The following is a 25,131-nucleotide window of genomic DNA, read 5'->3' as shown; positions in this document are numbered from 1 at the left end:
TTTGTTTCTGAGTTTTGAAAAATGAAACGTAACTTACTGGTTCCCCAGGTTTTCCATTTTCTCCTGGAGGACCACCTGTACCAGGCAAGCCCTAGAAACAATCATAGTTGTATCAGGTAATTACCTCAAACATGGCTTATAGAAAAGCTTCTCATATGTACACATGTTTCTGCAAGATATTTGAAAAAAGTTTCAGTGGTCTTTTAGGGGTAGAAACATTGTGCCACTCAAAATCCAGTGACACATATGTGATAATCATATCTTACAAATCCGTGTTCATCTCTCTTTGTTCTTTCAATTGCTACACATAAAAATTTATTGACAAGCATGACAGGATAGACTTGGCTATATGGATTTATATTATAATAAAAATAAATGTAAGCAAATAGAATTATTTGAGTTTCATTAATTCTTTTAAATAACTTATTAATGTGCTCTGGAATGGACATGGAAGATATGCCTATCTATTAACATTGCCTGATATTTTATTTCCAGATGAAAGACGGACTCACAAGTTAAGCTTCAGATAAATTATAATCTGTTAGGGACACAAAAGATTTGATGGTCAGATATACCATGACATTTAAATAACAAGTTCTTACTTGTAATCCCTGTGGACCAGGGGGTCCTGTGTCTCCTTTGTCACCACCAGGCCCCTAGAAAAGTATAATGATACACTCTGTTATAAACATCCTTTTATATTTAGTCTACAGTATCCATTTCAACAGGCCTGTTGCTTAATTATAAAAGTAGTGATGTGAAGAAAGGGGAGGACCTGGACCCAAAGCACACATGTACACTCTAAACTCAGTGCTAACATCTAGCTAGATAACTAGGTCAGCAAGTTGCATCATTGCTTTGGTAAACTATAATAACATAGTGTCAGAGATTATGTAATTTTTGAAGCATTCTTCCTGCCCCACCTCCACCCTATTTTCATCTCCAATTTTATGTGAGTGAACTTACAGTAGGCCCTGGGGGTCCCTGAGGTCCAGTTTCACCATTCTTTCCAGGAGGACCCTAAAAACAAGAACAGTTAGGGAAGCAGAAATAATACAGATTACAGAGAGAAGTCACAAGGTTGGAGATGAATACATCTATTAGAAGGCTAGAAATAAATTGATGAAAGCTACATACCTGAGGGCCAGGTCCTCCAGGGCCACCTCGTTCTCCATTCTTACCAGGAGCACCCTAAAGAAGAAGTGGTCAGTATTTACTAATTCTCAAAGGGCAATAACTAATCATATTATCGTCTCATATATATATATGTGTGTGTGTGTGTGTGTGTGTGTGTGTGTGTGTGTGTATATATATATATACACATATATATATATATATATATATATACATATTTTTGAGATGGAGTCTTGCTCTGTCACCCAGGCTGGAGTGTAGTGGTGCAATCTTGGCTCACTATAGCCTCTGCCATCCGGGTGCCAGTGATACTCTTGCCTCAGCCTCCTGGGTAGCTGGGATTACAGGCACATGCCACCATTCCTGGCTAATTTTTGTATTTTTAGTGGAGACTAAAACAGCCTCACCATGTTGGCGAGGCTGGTCTCGAACTCCTGACCTCAGGTGATCTGCCTGCTTCAGCCTCCCAAAGTGCTGGGATTACAGGCGTGAGTCAGTGCACCCAGCCTGTCTCATATGTTTTATCTGCCTGCTCCATAGACACACATACAACCATAACCAATTATATATTTAGCTCCCTTCCTACATGCAATTTGATTTTCCTATACTCCTCCATGCTTTGAAGAGGAGACTGAGTTTTGACCACTTCTATACTCCATATGGAAAATAAAAACCTTCCAGTCAAGTATTTATTGAAGAAATTAATGAAGGAACTCACATCATTTCCTTTAGGACCGGGGAAACCCATGACACCGGGCTGACCTCGGGGACCAGATGGCCCAGGAGGACCTGGTCGACCGCTTTCTCCTTGACTTCCCTAATAAGAAAAAATTACATTAATAAAGGTTTGATAAAGATAAGATTAAAACATACTCTCTATATAGTATATATATACTATACACACACTCAAGGATAGGCCAACATATACATTCCATTTTAACTGGCCTTTTAAAATGAGATTTAAAAAATGTACATACGGGAGGCCCTGGTTTCCCATCACTTCCTGGTCCTCCTGGACTTCCGGGCATGCCCTGAAGCAAAGAAGTCAGTTGTTAGGTGATTTTAAATGAAATAATAAAAATTACAACATATACTATTTGTACAATTGGGATATTTTCGCTTACATGTGAAGCCTCAGATTTGAACATCTTTTTTCCTGTCTATAAAGTATCTAAGGCAAGTGTTCTATGTTTTCTCTCCTTGAACTATCATGGCTTAAGTTTACTTAAAAGAATTTTGTTTTGTTTGGGGCCTTACAAAATATGTAATCTGATTGATTTCAGTTGCTTTTGATCTGTCTTCATTTGTCTTGCCTTTCTTCTGTCTAAATTAAAGTGTCATTCAAACAAATGTTTCTCTGTACCCTCATTCCTGGACCTCCAGGGACACCATCTCTGCCAGGTTCTCCAGCCGCTCCTCTGGGCCCTGCAGGGCCTGGAGCACCACGGTCTCCAGCAGGACCCTAAGTAGTGAAAGAAATAAAAAAAATTAAAATAGCATTCACTAACCTAGATACCAACAATATTTTGGTTACAAATAGAGAACATCATTTGAACTTTCAAAAAGGGTTCACGTGTTGCTGAAAAATTTATATGTAAAATCAGTTATCTTAGCTTGGATTGCTGTATTGAAAAAATTTTGAAGCAAATGTGTGAATATCACATGCTTAATAAAACAGTATTTAGTGTGCTTAAAAATATATTTATGTGCATCTAAAATCAAATATCTTAATGATATGAAACCATATTTGCATTTAACTTTAGAGTTTTCAAAGACTTTTCAGGCATTTTAGTTTATTGTACTCTTGAAATGATGCTCAGATAAATGATTTCCAATTAACAGATAAGTAAAAGATTATCACAGAGGGTAAGTAAGTGGCTTTAGTTACAAAGCCAAGAAAGTGACTGAACAGAGGATGCATTACATTAGGAATTTTTTTAACTCCAATATATATTTTTCAGATATTTAGGTTTTCATGAATGGGAAATTGTATGGAAGAACTACCTATTTGTGGTGCTAGCATTTAGGAACATAGAAACTAAAGTTATCTACCTTTTCTCCTGGGATGCCATTTGGTCCAGCAGGTCCTCGGAACCCAGGGGCACCCTGAAAATAATGAAAGACAAATATTTCAGTCCAAAGGATTACAATTCTTTTCCATAATTCTTGAGTGGCAAACATTTTTATGTCATAAAGTGCTTTAAACAATATTTTGCACTGAACATTCAACTTAAGAAAAATTGGCTGTCTTACCCTGAAGGTAGTTTTATTTAGATGACAGTGATGCTGTTTTTCTTTTAGATGCCCCATGGAAAACGTACCCTTTCTCCTGCAGCTCCTGGAAGCCCATTTGCGCCAGGTTCTCCAGGTGATCCATCCTTGCCATCTTCGCCTTTAGCTCCTGGAACACCTGGAATACCGGCCTCACCCTGAAAAAAAAAAAGATGGTAAAATAAGAAATTATGACTGAATTTAGTTCGAAGTTTTTACCTGTTTACTTCCTAATTACGTTGCATTTTTTCGAGAAATAACCAGATCTGTTGCAGTAATACTTACGCGTTCACCACGTGGTCCTGGCTCTCCTTTGGCACCATTCTTACCAGGTTCACCCTAAATTATAACAGAGTCTTGGTTGAGAAACAGGGAGGATTCGACTAACAAAATCATCACCAGAAACACATAATTCAGTTATAAGACAAGAGTGAAGTCAATATAAATTCAACTGAACAGGAGCAAAATTTTGCTATTAATTTTTGTTGATGGAATTAAACTATACCTTTCAGTCAACAGAGAAAAAACAAGGCAACTTACTGCACCACCTCGCAGTCCAGGAGCACCATTAGCACCGGGTGGTCCTGGAGGACCCCGGGCTCCCATCAGTCCAGGAGCTCCAGGAATGCCAGCGGGACCCTAAAAACAAATCAAAGACACTACATTAGCCAAACTCGAACATTCTTTTATGAATATCTCACTTAAATATCACAAATCTATTGTCATGCAAAATGCAAAAGAAGCCAGTAATGTGTGGATGAGATAAGGGTGAGGAGTGGGGACAACTTACCATTTCGCCTTTACCACCAGGACTACCACTACTCCCAGGAGGGCCCTAAGTATACAAAAAACAGTTAATGTATTAATAGTAATGCAAATAGTTCGTATATATTTGAAGTTGTTTGTGTGAAAATTAATGTATTGGTGAATGTTATGCTTTGTAGAGATTAAGTGAATCCTCCAACTATAACACAGCATATGAAATGTAGTCAAAAGATTCATCATTATCTAAACAGATTAGAGGTAATATGTACTTGGTATAAATTATTAAATGATACATAAATAGAAGAGATTTTGAATTTGGTTCTTCTCTGAATTTTTATGATTGGTGATTAGCTTGGGGCACATTGTTGAAAGCATCAGAAAACTATTCTATCTTCTATTCTTTTATATAAACATAAAAAATCGTGAATTCTGAAATAGTGCAACAGTCAAAAACTATCATTTTTACTACTAATCAAATCAGTATGTGTCACAGGAGGATCATTTTAGAGCCCTAAGCAACAACTTTTTCAAAGTGATTTTCACTGATAGCCATACTGAAGCACATGCTCTCATGGAGTAAGTGTAGCAGCACTCTCCCTCTCAACTATGATACTTACAGGAGGACCTTGAGCACCAGCTTGTCCCTGAAGTCCAGGTTCTCCTCTTTGTCCAGGGGCACCATTTGAACCAGGAGACCCTGCAGGTCCAACTTCACCCTAATGGTAAAACCATATGTAGTCAGTTCCTCTCACCACTTCTACTCACTTAGCCACTTCACCCTTCAGTCCTATTTAAACCCATCTCCCAAAGGTTGGAATAGTAGGACTCTATACTGCAGGTAAAGCAAGGAATCATTCATCATAAAGGCAGAGAAAAATGTAACTATGTGTGTGATTGTGTTATCAGTTTCCTGGAAAGAGTCTGGGGAAAAAAAGAAGGCATCAGAAGAAATATCAATAGTTGAATGCTAGGGACTACACCTCTTTTAGAATCAAGAATAGGGCTTTAAAGACATGTATAGATAAAAGCTATCCATTTGACTGATCTAAAAAATCAGTTGCAAGAAACAATCTAGTGGTTTTCTCTTGTCTCCAAGATATTTTTATACCCTTCTGTAGAAACTCATATTTACCTTAGCACCAGGGGATCCAGGGAATCCGGCAGTTCCAGGAGGACCAGGAGGGCCCTAAAAAAATTAAATACAATTTCAAGAGCTCCTTTTCAAATAAATGAAAGCCGGAATACTAGTAAATAAGTAAGCACATATAAAGAAAAGAAGATATTTATGCAGATAAAAAAGATATTCATACTTTATGGATATTATGTGGAGAAACAATGTGGTAAAATAAGAAGAGAGTGAAATCTAAAATTAGAAATTCTTGGTTTCTCCCTACTTTGCCATGAATTCCATGACTTAGTGCAGATTACTTTTCCCTGAGCTTTTGTATTCAATTTTACAACATGGAGGTAACATCTATTTTATCCATTTTGTAGGGCTCTTTAAAGTGCCATGTTGTATATAAGATGTTAACTAACATTGAGAGCACCATTAAATGTTAGCAGTTGGTCAAGCAGAATGAATATCAGAACCTAGATTTTGCTTATGGGCTCAGTGTCAGTTTTAATCACATGCATATATACAATATTGAGTATTGGGGCTACAATACTTTTTCACTTTTTAAATTATAAAAACGGTCAATAGAGATGCTAATGTGTGTGTTAGATATATACATATACATATATGTATATACCTGAGTGTGTGTGTATATATATAATATTAAATAATCCACAATCCATAATTTCTCATTATCCTACAACAAATAAGAGATAGAAAGTTACTTACTGGTTGACCATCACTGCCTCGAGCACCGTCATTACCCCGAGCACCCTAAAAAGAGAAGTTTACATTAAATATCTATTTAATTCTGAATGGCTGGTCATGAGTAATATTTTGACTAAAATTCTGACTCGAGCTGAGTTTTCTTCAAGTACGTTAAAATCTGCTTACTAATTATATATTTCAAAGTCAATATATTGTGAAGACAATTCTGATATATACAGCAACAATCAAATGTAGAAGGATTGGAATCTGTGTTTTCAGGACTGAATGCAGATGTAATGGCTCTAATTGCATATGAACAGTTAACACAAAAATTCTCAATAGAGATAATTGGAAAACATTTATTCATTTCCTTCTAACTATAACCAAAATGTTATCACAGTATCGAGTATAATTTTGTAGGAGGGTCTTTTTTCTAACGTATTTTTACAGCCTGAAATTTACTGAGACACTAATCTGTCACTTTGGGTTGTAACTGTGCGATGTTAATTGTGCGATGTTAGTAACAATACTCACCGCGGCTCCAGGAAGTCCTGGCCGTCCTCTCTCACCAGGAGCCCCTCTTGGACCCTAGAGAGTAAAATTGAAATATGGTCTTACTCTAATCCTGACATGTGTAAGAACAGTTGGGGTGGGAGCAAAGCCAGTTTTAGGTAACAATGAGGTTAATAATAAAACTGAAAATTATGCATAAGAAACATAATTACCATGGGTCCAGGAGCTCCATTTTCACCTGGAAGACCATTTTCACCCTAGATACATATAAAATATGTTACTATTTTATACAAGAGGAAGAAAATATTATTGATTTTTAAATACAGAATATTATGGAAAAGCTTATGGAGCCTAGAAAAAGATATATATTTTAACAATATTAATTTTCTGTTAGTATTTTATTTACCAGAAATCTCAATTTCTGAATTTAAAAACTTAAAAACTAAAGAGAAGTAATTGATAAGTTATACTAATATGCTCAACTATTTCTAATCTAGACTCTTCAAGTTATCAGTTTTCATGGAAGCGTTAATAGAATATCTCAATTAGTTACCATTATTCATACCTAATAGGTAAAGTTCGGGTAAATTTCAGCAAACAAGTTAAGCCTCACAATATGAATCTTAGATGTAGCTTTAATATTTAATGAATTTACTTATGAAAACGTGATTTTGTTGTGATTTACCTTTAATCCAGGAGCACCTGTTTCGCCCTTTTCTCCATTTCGTCCATCGAAGCCCTAGGGAATGTATAAAAATAGCAAAATTATTAAAATCTGTTCATCTAGAATGATTGATAAAGTTTACATTGAATTTTTCTAATTGGTCTTTATAACACTACTTGCAAAATTAACTTAAATAATTTAAAACTTGTTTAAAGGGGTTGAAGATATTTCATACTGATTTTACAGCAGGAAAACATGAACTAACTAGAAAGTGCAATGTAGTCTGATAAGAAAGTTGCCTTAACTATAGAGTAGCAAACATGAGTTTCATAGATTTTGTTATAATTAAGTTAATAGGTTATAGGCACAGTTGCTTGAACGTATGAAATGTTTTGCATAGAATAAAGTTGCTCAACTCAATCTATAAATCATATTAAGTCAATAAAAACATAATTCATAAAATGTTTTTATTTTTCTGATAGTGGTAGTAAAAAAATATTTTTCAAGAGTATTTTATATACTAGAAATCAACTCCTTTATTTTGCAAAAAATGGCTACTTTGGTCAACAAATAAACTTGGTAGACTTAAAAATTTCAAATTAATTCATTGTCAGAATCACCCTTTTGGGCACATAATTGTCCAGTTAAATTGGTTAGTCAAGTAAACATAGCCCAGTGGAATACCTTGTAAATAACTTAGAAACTCTACTTACTCTGTGTCCTTTCATACCAGGGAATCCAGGTATCCCAGCTGGACCTTTGATACCCTAAAAATAATGAAGGAAAAAATATTAATGAACCTTCAAATAGAATCACAACCTAGTAGTAAAACACTTTCTGTTTTTAAGTTTAATTCAATCGAATTACATAATAGTTTTCAAGCAAAGTTTACTCCAATTAATTTATTAGATGCTGAAGACTTACTGGAGGTCCAGGCAATCCTCGCTCTCCAGGTCGTCCGGGTCTACCTGATTCTCCCTAGGTAGAGAAATAAAGAATACATAAGTGCTCATGTATGACAAAATACATTGTAGACAATAAGCAAAATGATTACTTTGTATTTTTCTCACGAAGGACTCATTAAAATGGTCACACAAAATGTATAGTTGAGATCAGCTTTCTTGGTGGAAGGCATGAGGAAGACCTTTCTCATTTTGATATAAGCTTATAAAGAGATAATGCAGGTGCTTCTAATCACTGAAATAATATAACCCTTCCTCAACCCAGTAAAAAGAACTTGTCATTGGAGATTAAAAGGGAAAGAAAGAATGTCATTGAATTGAAGGTGTCTGCAAGTTCTCAAGTTCATTAAATAGTGGTATCAATTTCGTCATTACAAGAGGCAGGCAAAGACAGTTATTTCCCCTCCGGTTAAATAATATATTCAATGGATGAGTCTTCTTAGCAGTCAAAAACCACTTTAGGGATTTTATTCTAGAATTCAAGTATACATATGTAACAAACCTGCACATTATGCACATGTACCCTAGACCTTAAAGTATAATAATAATAATAAATAAAATAAAATAAAATAAAACAAATGATAAATATATGTATAGGTATGCAAATACTGTATAACTACTCAAAGATTAGTATTAGCTAAATGTTGTTAAGACAACAATATTTTGAACAACATTTTTTTCTTCTGGGATTCTGACATAAAGCATATACTGTTTAGAATACCCCAAGTTAAATTTTGCTGTATTCTTATATAATTTTTAAAAACTTACATCTTTTCCAGCAGGACCAGATGGACCCATAGCACCAGGAGGTCCTGGAGGGCCCTGAAAATAAGGAAATAAAAAATGAATATATTTGTAAGTTTTTCTGTTACAATTTATTATTATACAGTGTATGTATTCCTGGAAGGAACCTCATTTTAGAAAATCCTTTTAATGTTTCTTATGATGAAAATGATACTTACTGAGTTAATATTATACCTCTATTACATCAACTTACTGTTAATAAAAATTACATCATATATCTGTATTTTATATTACACATGTGTATTTATAAATTCAAATGTATTTCTACATGTTTTGAAATATTAAATATATCTGAATATAAAGGTATTTCTAAATTTCATGTAATATTGTATTTAAATAATTATTTTACCTGCTTATTTACAGAGCATATCCTTCTAAAGGACTCTCTTAGATTATGTTTATTTCTACTGTCTAAGATATATGCATATGTATGTTTATATATGTAAATATATATAATTATATTTATCAGTAGATTAGATATAAGAGTGAACTGAGTGGTTACAGAAAATAAATAAACAAATTCTAATTTGTATCAGCTCTGGGAAGTGAACTATTTTGATGGCTAATGATGAGAGAATTCCTTTATTAACTAGTGTCTCTAAGATAGCTAAACAATTGAAAGAGTCCAAAAGACTCGATAAAATGCTATTTGTTATTTGCAAATTTAAGGGTAAATTTAATATTCATTCTGTAAGGGCCTATACTTGTTTTAGAAAACAAAGGTAGGTTCCATATAGAATTATCAACTTATATATACATATAAATTTAATTGTTACTTACTGCAGGACCAGCTTGTCCAGGTTCACCAGGGGGTCCTTGGTATCCTGGAGATCCCTAGTGAGTAGAATATGTAAATATTTTAAAAGTAACAAAATCTTCATATAATTCATTTACATCTTGACAGTAAGAAATCATGATTGTGAATGTAATCAGCAAATTTTACTCCAGTTTATAAATATTGAGACCAAATTTTTTTCAGATCAGAATGAAGTTAATGCATTTCATTGCATTCACTGCAATCCATCGAAACTGAATGGTTTTGAACTAAAAGCCATATCACATGCAAATTAATGCGGTTTAATTTTACCAGGGTTTTAATTATCAATAATTGTTGGTGGAAAGGAATTAAATGTGGAATTCTATCTTTGAAGGTTTAATTAGTTTCTTGGTTATGACTTCTCTAGTTAACTGGGATTATGCCTGCTGGAATGGCTGAATTACAGCAGAATATATACTAATTTGATTTTTCTAAAAATGAAGAAGTAAACACCACTAATGGCTATACTTACAGGGGAACCAGGATGACCAGATGTACCAGGGGGACCGGGAGGGCCTGGGGGGCCCTGGAATGTGAATTTGAATGAAAAACAAAATAAATGAATGCAAAATACACTTTATCCAAGCTTCAAAACAATGACACTTGCATTATCAAAACTGTGAACAAATATATCTTTTGATAACTATTCATGAGATCTACAATGGTGATCTTAGCAAGCAAACATTACTGTAATGAAATTCTCACAGGTTCCATATAAATTATTAATAAATGTTATAAAATGTTGTCCTGAATTCAAGGAAGGGAATTAAAAATCTGGAAAAATTAGTACACAATGCTATGAAAATCCCTGCAATGTTAGGATTATATTGCACTGGTGAAGAAGCAATTTCTTGCTTGCCAGCCAAACTCAGTGCAGAAAAACATTTATTGGCACACTACAAATCCTATAATCAGTTATCTAAAATAATAATGTAAATCAACTATAAAGTCCATAATTATGTTGATATATCTATCACAGTTAATTGACATAGAGATTTATATGGTCACACAAGAATCATCATACACAGGACAATTGATTGATCGTTGTTCAGAAATACAGATTAAACTAGAAAACCTTCAGCATGCTGAAAACAGTATGCTTCACTTTTGTAACATGCTGTTTGTAAATACTGATAGCAAATTTATAAAACAATAGCTTGTATATTTCCTTTTTCTCTTATAAAGACTTTCCTGAAATGTTAATAACTGTTGACTTTGGTTTTTGCTTTTTAGTAAAAAGTTTATATGTGATTAAAAATTGGATTAATAATGTGAATGAGATAGAAAGAACATGATAATGCTACCATTTTCTTTCCCAACCTTATTAGGAATAAGCTATTTTGTACAATTCCATAAAAATACTGAATTCCTAGAAGAGCAACCATTCAAGATTTTACAAACTGGAAAGATAATAAAGCTCTAAAATGCTGAGAAACATTTGTACATACAGCTGGTCCAGGATAGCCACCGAGTCCTCCTACTGCTACTCCAGACTTGACATCATATGAATCATACTGGGGAGAATAGTTCTGTGGCAAGGAGACCAAACAGATATGATCATTTTAACAGACAGTTCATACGTCTTTTAAAAAGCATTTAGAAGTGCATGCAACATCTAGTAACCACTGATAGGTTTTTGTGTGCCAAAAGATGTGGTATGTATTAACTAATTATCTTGTTTATCCTGTTTTTCTGTAGATTTAGACATTAGATATCCTACAGAAGCATTTTCTTGTGTGATGCACAAATCTTTCCACTGTGTTAAATGTTAGTTTCCCCCAGTTTTTCCTATTGTACTCTTACTTCAGCTGTTATTTCTAAGCAGTATCTACATCATTACAAACATAGGATCATAGGCTGTTTGAGGCCAAAAGAGTCTCGAGATCATATAATTACACCTTCTCATTTTGAGCAAAAAAAAAATGAAGTCAAATTATTTTTTCAACACTTAATGATACAAGTAAAATTCATACCCCCTGGATTCTGGTTAATATGACTAAAAGATTCACTAAAAAATAAACATCTCCACAGAAAATAAGTCAAAATTAGTAGAAAGGCTCACACACTTATTGGATTTCTTTGAAGCTTTTTTTAAATTCTAAGTTTTAGGTCTAGAGTTAGGTTCTATTTGGTTACTAGAATAAGAATAACTTAGACAATACACTTTGGTTCTTGTTGAATTGCTTTTCGAAAAGCACTTTTTTTTTTTTTTTTTTTTGAGACGGAGTCTCGCTCTGTCGCCCAGGCTGGAGTGCAGTGGCGCGATCTCGGCTCACTGCAAGCTCCGCCTCCCGGGTTCACGCCATTCTCCTGCCTCAGCCTCCCGAGTAGCTGATCACAAGGTCAGGAGATCGAAAAGCACTTTTTAACCTCACAAAGATTTGTATAATATATTTTCTTATTTCGCCTAATTCCATGCAGCAGAAATTTTGTCATATTTATTTATTTGGTTGTTTTACATGCAGATTTATTTGGTTGCCATGCTTCAGGAGAAGCAAGATGTGCTCTGAAGGATTAGCAAGAGCAGTTTCATAGGCAGAAATAATTCTGTTCAATAGGAATATTCACAGTTCTTCAACTTCTTTTTGTCCAAACTTTTAGAGGCTTTGACATTGGTGTTAGTAAGAGAATAAAGTATAGATATAGTACTAACTAAATTATGTAGGTTAATTTTTTTCGTAAGTTGATAGTTCACTTCTTAAACATAATGTGTATGCTATACATCTGCTGAGAAATTGGCAACTTTTCTAAGTATATAGGAGCAATGACATTAGCATTATGAGGACGAATGAATACTTATAAAGCACTTAGAATAGTGCCTAATATATAGAATCACTAAATAAGGATTTATTAAATACATAGAATCAGAGAACAAATACAAAGAACTCATAATAGTGAGATATAATATAGAGTAAAGAAAGAAGATGAACTAGATAGTTTTATGAGGGGATTTTTTAAGTAATGTAATTTGTTATACCTGAGGACCAGTGGGGCATGATTCACAGATTCCAGGGGGGCCAGGAGAACCAGGGGAACCTGGTTGTCCTGGAATACCAGGGTCACCATTTCTCCCAGGAATACCAGGAGGGCCCTAAAAAAAGAGGTAAAAATAAATTAAATAGTGAAAAATCCTGGTGATTCAGAATCATTATCAGATTGTTGTTTCTCCACTTTATAATATTAGGAATCAATACAAGTAATATATTTTCTTTATAACACATATTTTTAATCAAAATCACGTGAATAATTTAAGTATAATGTATTCCTTTGTATATTGACCTATATATTTTATTTAAACTGATCATGGGGGTGAAGACATAATATGAAGTTTGGGAAATTGAAATCTTTACATGTACAATTATGGATTCCCAGTCTGTTGTTTGGTGCCATTATTCAAATATGTGGTAATAAAGATAATGTATGATGAAAGTTCAAATCTAGAAAGGGTATGAACAGAAAAAAAGCAAATTCTTACTAGAATTATCATTAGTATTAATTTTATTCTACTGAAGAATGTTTACTTACTGGATCTCCCTTGGGGCCTTGAGGTCCTTGACCATTAGGAGGGCGAGTAGGCTAATAAATGGAAAATAAACAAGTTAAAGAAGATAAGGAATTTGCATATTATTTCTTAACCCAGATTCTAAGCAATACTTATCTTTACATTGAAACATCCACTTTTTACTTGTAATACAAACATAGCTATTTGACGAACATGACTTTCATTTTCCTTTTAGGCTCCTATGATATAAGAACTATTCGTGTGTCTAAATATGAATATTGAAGGTGTACAGTTTATCTTTGAACTCACAGCAGTTGGAGGCTGCGGGCAAACTGCACAACATTCTCCAAATGGAATTTCTGGGTTGGGGCAGTCTAATTCTTGATCATCACATATTATGTCATCACAGAGAACGGATCCTGAGTCACAGACACAAATTTGGCATGGTTCTGGCTTCCAGACATCTCTATCCGCATAGGACTGACCAAGATGGGAACATCCTCCTTCAACAGCTGAAAAACAAGTTAGATGACATGAAGTTTCCTCAGGTTTTGCTGAAATGTGATTTTTGTTACTCTGTCAGGGCTACTAACAATAGCCGAAGTTGAAATGGTTTGAAACAAATAATTTCTTCCTTTCATTAGAAAATTATATTTGTCCTACATAATTTGCTAAGTCACAAGGAATTAATTAAAATATCATATCTGCTTATTATCATAAAATTGGCATACCATAGTCAATTTTCCTTAAGACCAACAGGTATTTTAATTTCATTTATAGTAAGAATTAATATCAATGTATATCACACAAGCATTTAAACATTTATTTATTAATGGTACAATTGAAAATAAGCTTTTCTACCCAATTGCTGTTCTTTGCCTTAACAGCAGATGGGAGCATTAAACTAAAAAGATGATTTTGTCACTAACTCTGAAGACTTTCTGGATTTTATTAACCTAGTTGAGAAATTCAGGGGAAAACTGAGCTAATCTTGGCACCATAAAACTCTACCAGATTTTCCTGGGAAAGCTTTAACAGAACTTATTGTGTGTATCGAATGTCACTGTTAGCTCTGTTTGGCATTAGTTGGTCAACATGATATGACATAATACATTGTATATCCCATATGGATGTAAAGACATTTCCAAATCACCAAAAAGAAAAGAAAAAGATGTTTTTAAAATAAATATTGGCAAGGAATAAGTAAAAATAATAGGGAAAATATGAATCATAACCATCTGTATTTGTGGCTTAAAATGGTAAAAAAAATTGCTTCAACCAAAATTTTAGACTTGCTTCATAATTATATACAAGGTACTGAAATTTCAGCAGCTATTAACTATGAATCAGCTTAGGAACTGCCAAAACAAAGCCTGGTCTCAATTCTTAAAGCATTAGCTGTGTATTGTGGTTAAATGCAACTTTAGTTCTTGACGATTGGTATGATAGTTTGCCAGTAATTAAGTAAATAAATAAGTTTCTCAGCATCTGCAAAAATTTTTGCAAACAACAAATGATGCACCGTTCAGGAATTTATATTTTTGTGAGACAGTGAAATTTTTATTTTCTCAAAGCCAAGATATTTAAAATGTCTACTGAAGGAGGCCTGCTTCCGAGTAGGCAAGTAGTTCAAAATTAGTTTTTGCTGCCTAGTGGTCAAGAGGCCTTTTAGTGGTCCTAAGATTTTTCCATCTGGGCACGACATGCAGCCACAAAAAATCACCTTTTCAAGTTCTTGTTTCTATATCTTCTCTCTGTCTAGGGTAATAATAATTTAGGTTCATATTTAAATGAGTTGAAATGTTCAGCTGATTTAGTAAATGTTCACCAAAAAGAATTTCAAAACCTAGACTCTAGGGACTACTGAAATTGCTTCCCCCTCTCATTTCCATGTATGTGTTCTGATACAAATTTAATGATATTGTACAACACACTTGATCTATTTGAGAAGATAGATAATCCATTATTTCTTCATGTTACAATTTCTCAATGTAGTTTACAGCTAATGAAGGAAAGCTTCATTTTTTAAATGCAATTTTAAGTAGGCAAATAATTTGTTTATTTAGAAAAGTTATTCTAATTCCTCCTCTATGTTTGAAACACATATATGATAACATGGGATATATTTTCTATATACATTTCCTAAGCTTTTAAAGGAGGATTTCTTAATTCTTAGTGAATATAAAAGCTGAATACCAAAATGCTTATCTCAGTGCAAATGAAGTAGGCCTATTTGAATGGTGTTATGGAAAACATATTTAAGAGAAGAGCAAACAGTCATTGACACATTGGTGTGAAGAGTAATAACGTAGGTAAGTCTATGCATTAAACTCATTACAGAACTGGCATCTTATATTTAAGTACTAAGTTCACCAGTTTGCAGAAAAGGTCTGAAAATTTGGGGTTGGAAGATTGTGCCATAAAATTACATGGAGCACTGTAATTACACTGGTTCCTTTTCTCAAAATGAACCACTTAAAAATTTTCTCCAAATCAACTTTATATGAAATGTTCCTACAGATTAGTTTCAGCTCAAGGTTTTCCCATTAATAATGTGTATTTTAAGCTCCCCAGATCTATCCTCAAAAACATTGTTAGATTGTACGGATGATTCTTTAGATTTTTGCCCCTGGATCAGGAACATCTTTTCACACTTAATACAGCATGTGGGTTATGAAAAACAGCTATTGAATACTAAAGGCCTATTAAAGACAAATGAAGATAATAGTTAAAGCTAGGCTCAAACATTTCCTATTTTAAGTATCTTCTATGTGTTCTTGATCTGCCTAGAAATTAACATAAATGCTTTTCCTTCCTGTGTATTCATCCTCCTCTGTTTATGTCTCATTAAGGGTGTCCTCACATCATTAGAAATACAGTACTTTCCATTTGTTCTGCTAATTACTAAATAAATGAGCACAATATTGACATACTAAAATTGTAAATGAGCTTGTTAAAATTGGGTTAAATGCAATGTTGTAAAAATTAAGGTTGTTATTTAGCTTATTGTTTCCAAATTTTACTAGACACATGTTATAGTACTCTTTAAAACACAGTGGCCTCAATATAAAGATTATTTTAGTGCAATTTAAAAAATTGTCATATTCTTAAAATATTTTTTTGCTCTCACCTGCACATGACAGTCAACATGGTGCATGCATGTTTTGTTTTACTTTAGAAAGTCATATTGTTTTAAGTTAAAGAAGAGAGTTGGAATGCTTAAAAAATAAGAATTAATGCAACTTTGTTTATTGCCATTATTTCATATCCACTTGAAATAAATTTGGCTGTCCTGAAAAGTCAGTTCCTGTAAAAACTTGTGGCTGAAAATTAGCCCTTTCTCTGTTTTTCTATCTTAGTTACCTTTGCTGAAAAAATAGAGTTTTGTGTAGCTTCCTTTATCGTTCCATGCATGACAAAATATAGTTAGCAATATATTCTACTGAAAGTTAAGCCTCTTAGATTAATGTTTCATGGACCTAGTAATATGTGTGAAAATCATGGCAAAGTCAAAGTCAAGGAAAAGAATATTTTGTTTCTAGAGGAATAAAAATGCTCTAGTTAGCCATTTGCAACATTTAGATATAGAATAGAAAATGGGATTTTGAAATAAGTCATCTCATATTATTCTCTTCATTTCTTAGGAATCTGTATTCAGAGTAGCTTTGGTTAAAATAATAAGTTAATTTTTCCCAAAAATATTAAATAAAAGGCAAATAATTTCATTTTACTATTGGAAAGTAATGGACTTTCCAATTACTTCCGTTATTTTAGTTGTTTAAATCTCTCTGTTCCAATTTGTAATTAATTTTAAATTCCATCTCCCATGTCATTTGGTGTTTCTGTTCCTTACTACAAAGTACAATTCTGAAAGAAATTTACTTGTGATCACACAAGCAATGTATTAAGCTCAATCATCTCCTTGTTGGGATCTATAATATAAAACATATTGAAGCTAACACATGACTTAAACCACTCTTAGCTGCTTCTTTCCTAGTTTTCTATTTTGGAATTTTAGAGAAAAATAAAGCCAGATAACATAGTTTTATGTTTTTAGGTGTGCATAAAGCTTACTTTTTTGTGATTCTTTTGTTTCCATTCTTTATGTTAAATTATGCTGACTTGAAGAAATCATATTGTTAGGACAAAAATGCATATTATGTTTGTCTTAATACTATTTTTTGAGCAATATTATTATTATTATTCCCTAAGCACCTAATTAAATTAGTTAATTTGGCTTGAATGAAAAGTGAACATTTTTTCCTCTTCTCTTCTTACTGAATCCTTATCTGGGAAAAGATGTATAATCTGAAAATCTAAGAATCACAGATATGATTTGTAAATTATCATAATTTATTTTCATTACTTTAGAAAGCTGAATATTTTGTACATGTGGGTATTTGGCATTCATACAGTTTCCAATTTAAATATGCTTAGTTTGCCTTTTAAATGATACTGTTTGGAAAACATAAATTTTAATAAAATATTTTTTCTGCTGCTTATATCTTTATCACAATATCTTAAAATACGTTAGATTACTTAACAAAAAGGGCTCTGAAGAAAGTATCTGGAGACATTCTAGGTGAATAATTTTAATTTAAAAGCACTGTTTTGCATAGACAAGGAAGATTTTATTTATTCCTGCTACCTCCAGGAAAAAATATTGATAAATTATCAGTTGTAGATATTTTCTTGTTTCATATTTTATAGATATATGATTTTTCAATCTCCAGTTAGAAATGTCCTTTAAGTTGATTAATATTTTATCCTGTTAAAAATAAAAATAATTAGATAATTAGAAAATTTAAAGTATCTTATATCTAACCAACAGCAATTGCATGTATAATAAAATCTGCTTAGTGTCAAATTATAAAAACATTGAAGAGAATATATTCTACTTACTACAGTTGGCAAACAACTGTAAATTGTATAGTTTTATAAATAAAATTTTACATTTCACCATCCTTATCACTAAGTTACTAAGTACTTTAATTTCTTCCTTAGAGTAATTTTATTTGCCAGCATTAGTAAAACTAGTGCTAGGTAGAGCTTGTATAGTACCTCCTATCTTGTAGGCACTGCTCTGAGTAATTTGGATATCTATTTTGCTTCATACTCCCAAAGGCCTTATGAGCTTAGAGCTGTCATAATCCTAATTTTACAGATGAGGAATCTTAACCACAGAAACATTAAGTAATTTCCCAAGGTTACACTGTCAGGGTAAAAAAGATTTGAATGTAAGAAGGCTTCCTCTAAATTTGATACTCTTAATTACTGCATTCTATTTTTTTTCTGCTATTTCAAAACTGAATATCATTAAAGAAGTCAGCTCCAAAGCTCTGTCCCATATGATTTTTTATCACTGCAAGGTTAAAATCTGAATCTAGATAGGTATATTTTTAAGGAGAACAGTTCTCTGCAAAATATCTTTTCTATCGGGCCTCAAAACAGGAAGATGCCATCTGGAGTTAAATTCTCCTGTTTATTTTCTCTTGACCTTATGAAGAAGGGTTACATCTCTAAAGCCACCCTGGTGACATCCAGACCACCAACAAAATAAATGTGTGACTCAGAAACCCTGCATACGTTTTGCTGTATACAAAAAAGTAGGATTCTAACAACAATATACCAGACAGAAAAGACTTCTGCATCCAGTGCAAAAATATGTTTCAGATGTCTCATTAACACACTGTTTTTCAGAAAATATAGTTATTAAATGATTCCTATTAATGCTTATCTAAGCTCATTAGAAGTTTTCATTGAATGAAACTCGAACCTTGTGAACATGCTATGCAATTTCAAAGAGTATATCTATGATTTCAATTTACTTGAGAAATGCAGTCTCTGTCATCCTCCACAGAAAATACTGTACAAAAACAGTTTCAGAAAAATGTATGCCATTTTACTCAAGCGGTACTTTCTTAACACTAGAATTCAAGGGAAATTTAATTTTTAATAATTTCTGGATCTTTTCTCTTTGATGTTTATATCTTTTGGGCATTTTGACTCGTCCTCTTTCAACGTTTCATTTTGCTCATTAAGACTACATTTTAAACATCAGTGCTTGACCTCAGTCATGGAAAAAAACAAGGGTTTTATTAGTTAATCTGAAAGGAATCCACTTCTGCTGTGTTTTCATTAGACACAGACTGAAACTATGGTGGTTAATGTAACTCCCCAAACTGCAGTTCACAAGTGATTTATGTAAGAATAGCTATCTCATTTTTTCCGTTGTCATCTTGACATGAAACAGGCAAAGTTTCCCCTTTGAAAAGTCTGGAGAGTTTTTTTTACACTATATGACCTTTTTTTTTTTTTTTTTTTTTTTTTTTTTTTTTTTTTTGAGCGTGGAAACAATGGGATTGAGCTTTTTTCCTAGGGAAAACTTTTACAAGAAACAGTTCACTGAGAGGGTTCCAGAAAGTTATTGTAGACCTGGAAACTTTACAACTGTTCCTCATGTCCAGCAAAAGCAATAACATCTTTCATCTTTAAAGCTTTAATTCTTAAGCAATCTGCTTTAATCACTTCAAGGCGGTGATATCACTAGATGTTACAAAATTAAAGAGCTGGGCTACATAATTTTTGGAACTCTGCACCAAAGAAGCCATTCACAATGGAAACTGGAGTTTCGGTAGATGGCACTCTTTTCTCTGAGTGACAACTCAAGTCCAGCATGTGACTGTAGATGTAGAACAGGGGCTTTCCTGAGGAGCTGTCCTTTAGCCTCAACTATAATCCTGGTAAACTCACAGCCAATCATTCTTGATTTTTAAAAAGAAGCCTGTAAATAAGACATCAATCCAGGAATCTGAATTAGTTAAAAGGCATTTAATCACAGTCTTTCCTTCTTTCCCAGAATTGTTCCAGTGGCTTTGCTTTCTTGTCTTATAATGCTGAATTTTATTTAATTCCAGAATTTAATAAAAATACCTTTTTATGTGTAGGCCTTTAGATCATCTAAAGAGTATTCAACATTAGATGAGCTAAAGGCCTATACATAAATAGGTATTTTTGAAAATCCAAATTTTTCAAAGCTCTGGTATTACCTGAGCATTTTTCCTTCCCTAGAAATAAAGCTCAGGTAAGGAAATACAAGTATCATGAATGAAAAACACAAAGTGTTGTATTATAATACTTTATTTACTCACACAGAACTGGTGTTAATGTCTTTTAAAATAAGATCCTGAGCTTCTGGGCTTTAAAAAATAAATGTTCTACTCTCTATAAAATTGAGTATTAAACAGAAAAATACCTATTCTTTCTTCACCTTTAGAAATGCATTATTAGCTCATGTACTTTCTAGGACGATATATGATTTTTCAGTATCTCCTTTCAATGGCAAATAGTTACAAAACTAAGAAAATTCAAATACTCTAATTTTAATGTGTGTTCTGTAATTATCTAAGACTTAACAGAATATTGGTCCTAGCTTTGACTTTGTCATTTTCTAGTTTTGTAATCTCAAATAAAGCACTGATCCATGTTAGGTGACTGACACTGAGATGTGTGAGCAACTGTGCATCCTCTCCGCTTAAAAATGCAGTTGTTCCTAAATTTATAACATTTTCCTGTAGGTCAATGTGTTTAATTGTAGGGACAGATGCAAACCAGAAAACCTGAATGTTACCTGAGCAAGTTATAAATTCCCTCTTAAAGCATAATGAAAAATATACTCTCATGACATCTAACAAGAAACTGATTCTCTGAGTCCATTTACAGTTTTAAAAATCTCAAACAACTAAAGGTCCACAGTTTATTTTACTGGAATTATCACTGTAGCAAAATATAGAAACTCAAACATTAGTACACATTTAATTAAACTAAAGTTTCTGTTTCTGCCCTAATGAAGCAGTATTACTTAGTAACAGCTGTCTATAATCTATCTAGCAATTAAGCAGCAAATAAAATACTTATGTCAAATAAGGACTACATCAAAGACATGAAAAATATATTTAAAAAATAGTCATATGTGGAATTTTTTAAATGGCCATAACATTTAAGCTAATTTCCAAAAAGTCTCTGAATACTGTTACCATTGTGTTTTTGTGTCAGTATATGTGTTTGCAATATTTATCCGTATCATACTAATTTCCTTAGGAAAACAGTGTTAACATTTAAAATTCACGCATATGATTTTTTTAAAGCTCATTATAAACTACTGAAGCCAGCTACGTAACATTAATATTGGCATTCGTTATGTAAATGGTAACCTGGCTTGTCAGCCACTAGGTGACGCATCTTTGCACTTAAAATTTGGCATGTTTATAAACTACAGGAAATATAAAACAGACCATGTTTCTCCATTGGTGGAATATAACACATGAATTAAATACAATTTTCACAAATTTGTAAGAAGACCAAAATTCTTTTTGAGGACTTCTTTATACCCAGAAAATGCCTGTGAGTGAACTAGAAGTGAGTGTTCATTAGAGCTGTGCTGTCTCTGAAGTTATGAGGACATATACAAGAAACACCACCCTAGAACTTTATGACCGTTCTCAGTGTGCTGAATATTCAGATGCCTCCTGTAACTTTTCCAAACCTTATCTAATAGCAGAATTTTCTTGTAAAACCCACAGGGAACATAAGATGTACTGTCTTAAGTCAATTAAATTTTACTTTTATTCATGACAAAAAAAAAATATAGGCTGAACAGTTCTTTTTCAACTCTTTTTGAGCTTAAGAGCACACAAACACTTATCAGTAAAATTTTATATTTATTGATTATTTTTTGCATCTAAAGAGAAAAAGGGAAATAAATACAACTTAATGTGATGACAAGGTACTGTAAGTGTCAAACACTCCCCCTCTAAAGTTGGACTGGGAAGAAAAATAGCCACAGGGCTTACAAAAGCTTGCAACCACTAGGCAACTACAAATACATTGCAATTTTTTGAGCTAAAACCTCCAAGTTTGTAGTCTTTTCAATAAATGGGTGGTGGGGGATAGTAGTCATTTGGTATCCTAAGAAAGGACTGTGAGTTGTAGCATCTCCTGGGAGGAGCAGGATAGGGAGGAAAAGAGGAGAGGAATAAGAAAGGAAGAAGGATTGCGAGTTCAGGGGAAAGAAAGGGCGAGGAGGCAAGGAGAGAGAGAACTAAAAAAAGAAATGGAGGCATAAGGAGGCAACATGGGGAGTAGGGAGGGAGGAACAGGCAGGGAAGACAGAGGAGGAGAGAGGAGTAGAGATGGGCTTGCCTAGGGAGGGGTGGGGTGATGAGTGAAGAGAAGTCTAAAGGAGCCAAAAGGGGTGGAGAGAGATAAGGAGGAGGGGAAAGGGAAGGAGAGGAGGGGTAAGGAGCAGAGGAAATTAAGGGAACAAGGAATATGGGTGTTTCTTTTCTTTTTTGTCCATGGGCTGAATATAACTGAAGACATTTCATTGTATATCTACCCCTCCCCTCATACACACATTTACATGTATTACCTGTGAGGACAACAAAGACATTTGATATTACAAACAAAAAACAAATTATCATGCAATGTCTTTTGCAAAATCTGTAAGTTTAAATGTAACCATGTTTAGTTATGTGCAGTAAAAATTCTCTAGTAATTTCCCCTAGCTATCTTTACATTTAGCATTTAAATATTTATTTCTGTGGAAGTTTGTATTCCAATTTGTTCAGTATTTTCATGACTATGGTAAATAAAAGAATATTTTCACATAAATAATGAGACAAATGTATTTTTAGGAGAAATTAGAATATGAAAAACATCACATGCAATTATTAGAAAATATAGCTAAACAGCTTTCTGAAGTCAACAGTACTAGTATCTTTACCTTGTTTGTAGCAAAGTCAAAACTCCTGTTGAAAACATTTTAAAAAATATTTTCTTCATTAATATGAATGCAGTTAAAATGTAGAATATGTGGAAAATATTAGTCCCTTAACATCTTGCTACTAGAAAATATGAATTAATCAATCATTCTCGAAACAAAATAAAAACAGGAATAATGAAATATTTTAGCAGTTTGATCCCTTTGAAGAATATTTATAGGTATCTTGTTGCCGTTTTACAGAAATATATTCAATGATTCTGATAATGCATAGTACCTTTCTTTAGACTGTTCTTAATCCATGACATTTGAAATGCATTCTTATTCAGAAAACAATGCTCGATATTCTAACCTTACAAAGAATCCAGCAGACAAAGAAGAACATAAAATTATTGCAAGAGACCAATAACTTCCAGACTGCCTGGGGAAGTATTCCAAGATGTTAACAATCCAGGAGGGAAAAATTTTAAAGCCATTTTTAAAAGTTTCCAGTGCCTTCAACATGAAAACAAGTTAGTACAAGAACATCTTATCTTAAACAACCACAGAACTCTTAAATACACACATAACACTATTATTTTTCAAGTAATATAAAAGCACAACTATAGTCAGTTCAACATTTCACAATTTGGAGCTTATAGAGGAAATTATCTTTAATCTGGCAACTGATTTTCCCCCTTTGCACCCCTCTTTGTGAGGAGAAGAAAAGACAAAAATCCCATAAAGTTTCTTGAAATCAGTACCTACTCACCTTCCTGTTGTGCCAAAATAATAGTGGGATGAAGCAGAGCAAGAAGTAGCCAGCTCCCCTTTTGCACAAAGCTCATCATGTCTAAGTATCAGACATGAGACTCTTTGTGCAAAAAGGAGAAAAGAAAAGCAGTTCAAAGTAGCACCATCAAGTTGTTCCCTGCCCTTCAGCACCGGGCCCGTCATAAAACTCAGCCACTGAGATTCCTTTGCTTTGGCCTTAAATAGGAAAAAGTTTGGCTTCCCTCACTTTCCAGCCCCTTTCTGAAATATGAGAGCCGCACCCATCCCCTCAGCAGTAAAAGAAATGATAAATATTTCTTTTTCCCTTATAGAAGACACAACCCACAGTAACAAAAAGAGCACATCTGGCGTTTGTATGCATCTGCTTATGTAAAAGTTTGTTACCTATTTCAGTCTTACATATATGTTTGTATAACTTAGGAACGTATAGAAATGCTCTGCCTTGTTTTAATATATACAATGTAAATGCATACATTTTTATTTCCCCTTATAAAGTTAACAACTCCATAATTTTGAAAAATTGCTGGATGCCCATTCATCCGGTATGTCTAATTTGCAGAACTGATCTTCTAGAAGATTTTTATGTTGGGATTTTGCCAGAATTAATCCTAACTCAATTTAAATAGGGGACTGTAAGAGATTCACTGAAAGAAAAGCCTCCGTTTGCCCCTTTGACTCATCCACCCACCCTGGGTCCTAGAAGTTAAGTTTCAGGCAAATGTCAAAAGACAAAGTATTTGAGCTATGTTTACATGGCTTCCTAAAAGTTAGATACTTATCTATAGCTGTTTCCATTTCTCACAAATTTCTTTAGCAAGCCAGAGTGCTTTCTTGTGAGATTTCCAATTTTTATGTTGCCTGGGAAAGACAGAACAGATCTTTCTAGAGAAAAATTCAGCCTTTTCATGACATAACTTTTTAGGAAACTGGAAGAGAAAGAGTTTAGCACATAGAATAGCAAAAGAGTACCAGAGAAAGTGGTCTCTTTTTTTCCTGCATTACTCTAAAGATTAGTATACATATTTCTAATTTAGACTTTTATGTGTATACTTTCCAGATCCTCATCCACAAAACTTTCCAATATATTTCTGGATCTATCAAGCAGCAATTTTTGTGTCATATTTGAAAGAGGGGCAAATACCATTTATAGGTCTTTGATAAATCTCTGCAGGAAAAATATGCTTGTCCACAGTATAAGGATATATCTGGCAATGGAGATATTTCTTTACACCCTAATCATCAGTTCACAGTTAGTTCATCTATCTCTATAATCTACAGTGGAAATTTCAATTCTAATCAAGGTCACTTGAACTAATTTTCTT

At 33.3% G+C, this 25,131-nt stretch overlaps 1 protein-coding gene across 1 annotated transcript in view; it reads right to left on the bottom strand.

Moving 5' to 3' along the window:
• Positions 1-23,982, bottom strand: part of COL3A1 (collagen type III alpha 1 chain) — a 38,436-nt gene extending 14,454 nt beyond the window's left edge. The window contains exons 1-28 of the mRNA XM_005573695.5: positions 23,787-23,982; positions 13,564-13,766; positions 13,278-13,328; positions 12,730-12,843; positions 11,201-11,281; positions 10,225-10,278; positions 9,716-9,769; positions 8,900-8,953; positions 8,094-8,147; positions 7,883-7,936; positions 7,191-7,244; positions 6,718-6,762; positions 6,527-6,580; positions 6,014-6,058; positions 5,303-5,356; positions 4,788-4,886; positions 4,196-4,240; positions 3,946-4,044; positions 3,691-3,744; positions 3,456-3,563; positions 3,187-3,240; positions 2,498-2,596; positions 2,112-2,165; positions 1,853-1,951; positions 1,138-1,191; positions 967-1,020; positions 603-656; positions 38-91 (exon numbers count right to left, since the gene is read on the bottom strand). Of these exons, the coding sequence (XP_005573752.1) occupies positions 38-91; positions 603-656; positions 967-1,020; positions 1,138-1,191; positions 1,853-1,951; positions 2,112-2,165; positions 2,498-2,596; positions 3,187-3,240; positions 3,456-3,563; positions 3,691-3,744; positions 3,946-4,044; positions 4,196-4,240; positions 4,788-4,886; positions 5,303-5,356; positions 6,014-6,058; positions 6,527-6,580; positions 6,718-6,762; positions 7,191-7,244; positions 7,883-7,936; positions 8,094-8,147; positions 8,900-8,953; positions 9,716-9,769; positions 10,225-10,278; positions 11,201-11,281; positions 12,730-12,843; positions 13,278-13,328; positions 13,564-13,766; positions 23,787-23,865 (1,977 nt within the window). The 5' untranslated portion in view covers positions 23,866-23,982. The remainder of the gene's footprint in view (positions 1-37; positions 92-602; positions 657-966; positions 1,021-1,137; positions 1,192-1,852; positions 1,952-2,111; positions 2,166-2,497; positions 2,597-3,186; positions 3,241-3,455; positions 3,564-3,690; positions 3,745-3,945; positions 4,045-4,195; positions 4,241-4,787; positions 4,887-5,302; positions 5,357-6,013; positions 6,059-6,526; positions 6,581-6,717; positions 6,763-7,190; positions 7,245-7,882; positions 7,937-8,093; positions 8,148-8,899; positions 8,954-9,715; positions 9,770-10,224; positions 10,279-11,200; positions 11,282-12,729; positions 12,844-13,277; positions 13,329-13,563; positions 13,767-23,786) is intronic.
• Positions 23,983-25,131: the final 1,149 nt, after the last annotated feature.

This window comes from Macaca fascicularis, chromosome 12, assembly GCF_037993035.2.
Source record: "Macaca fascicularis isolate 582-1 chromosome 12, T2T-MFA8v1.1".
NCBI lineage: Eukaryota > Metazoa > Chordata > Mammalia > Primates > Cercopithecidae > Macaca > Macaca fascicularis.
This window is presented reverse-complemented; position numbering and strand designations above follow the sequence as displayed.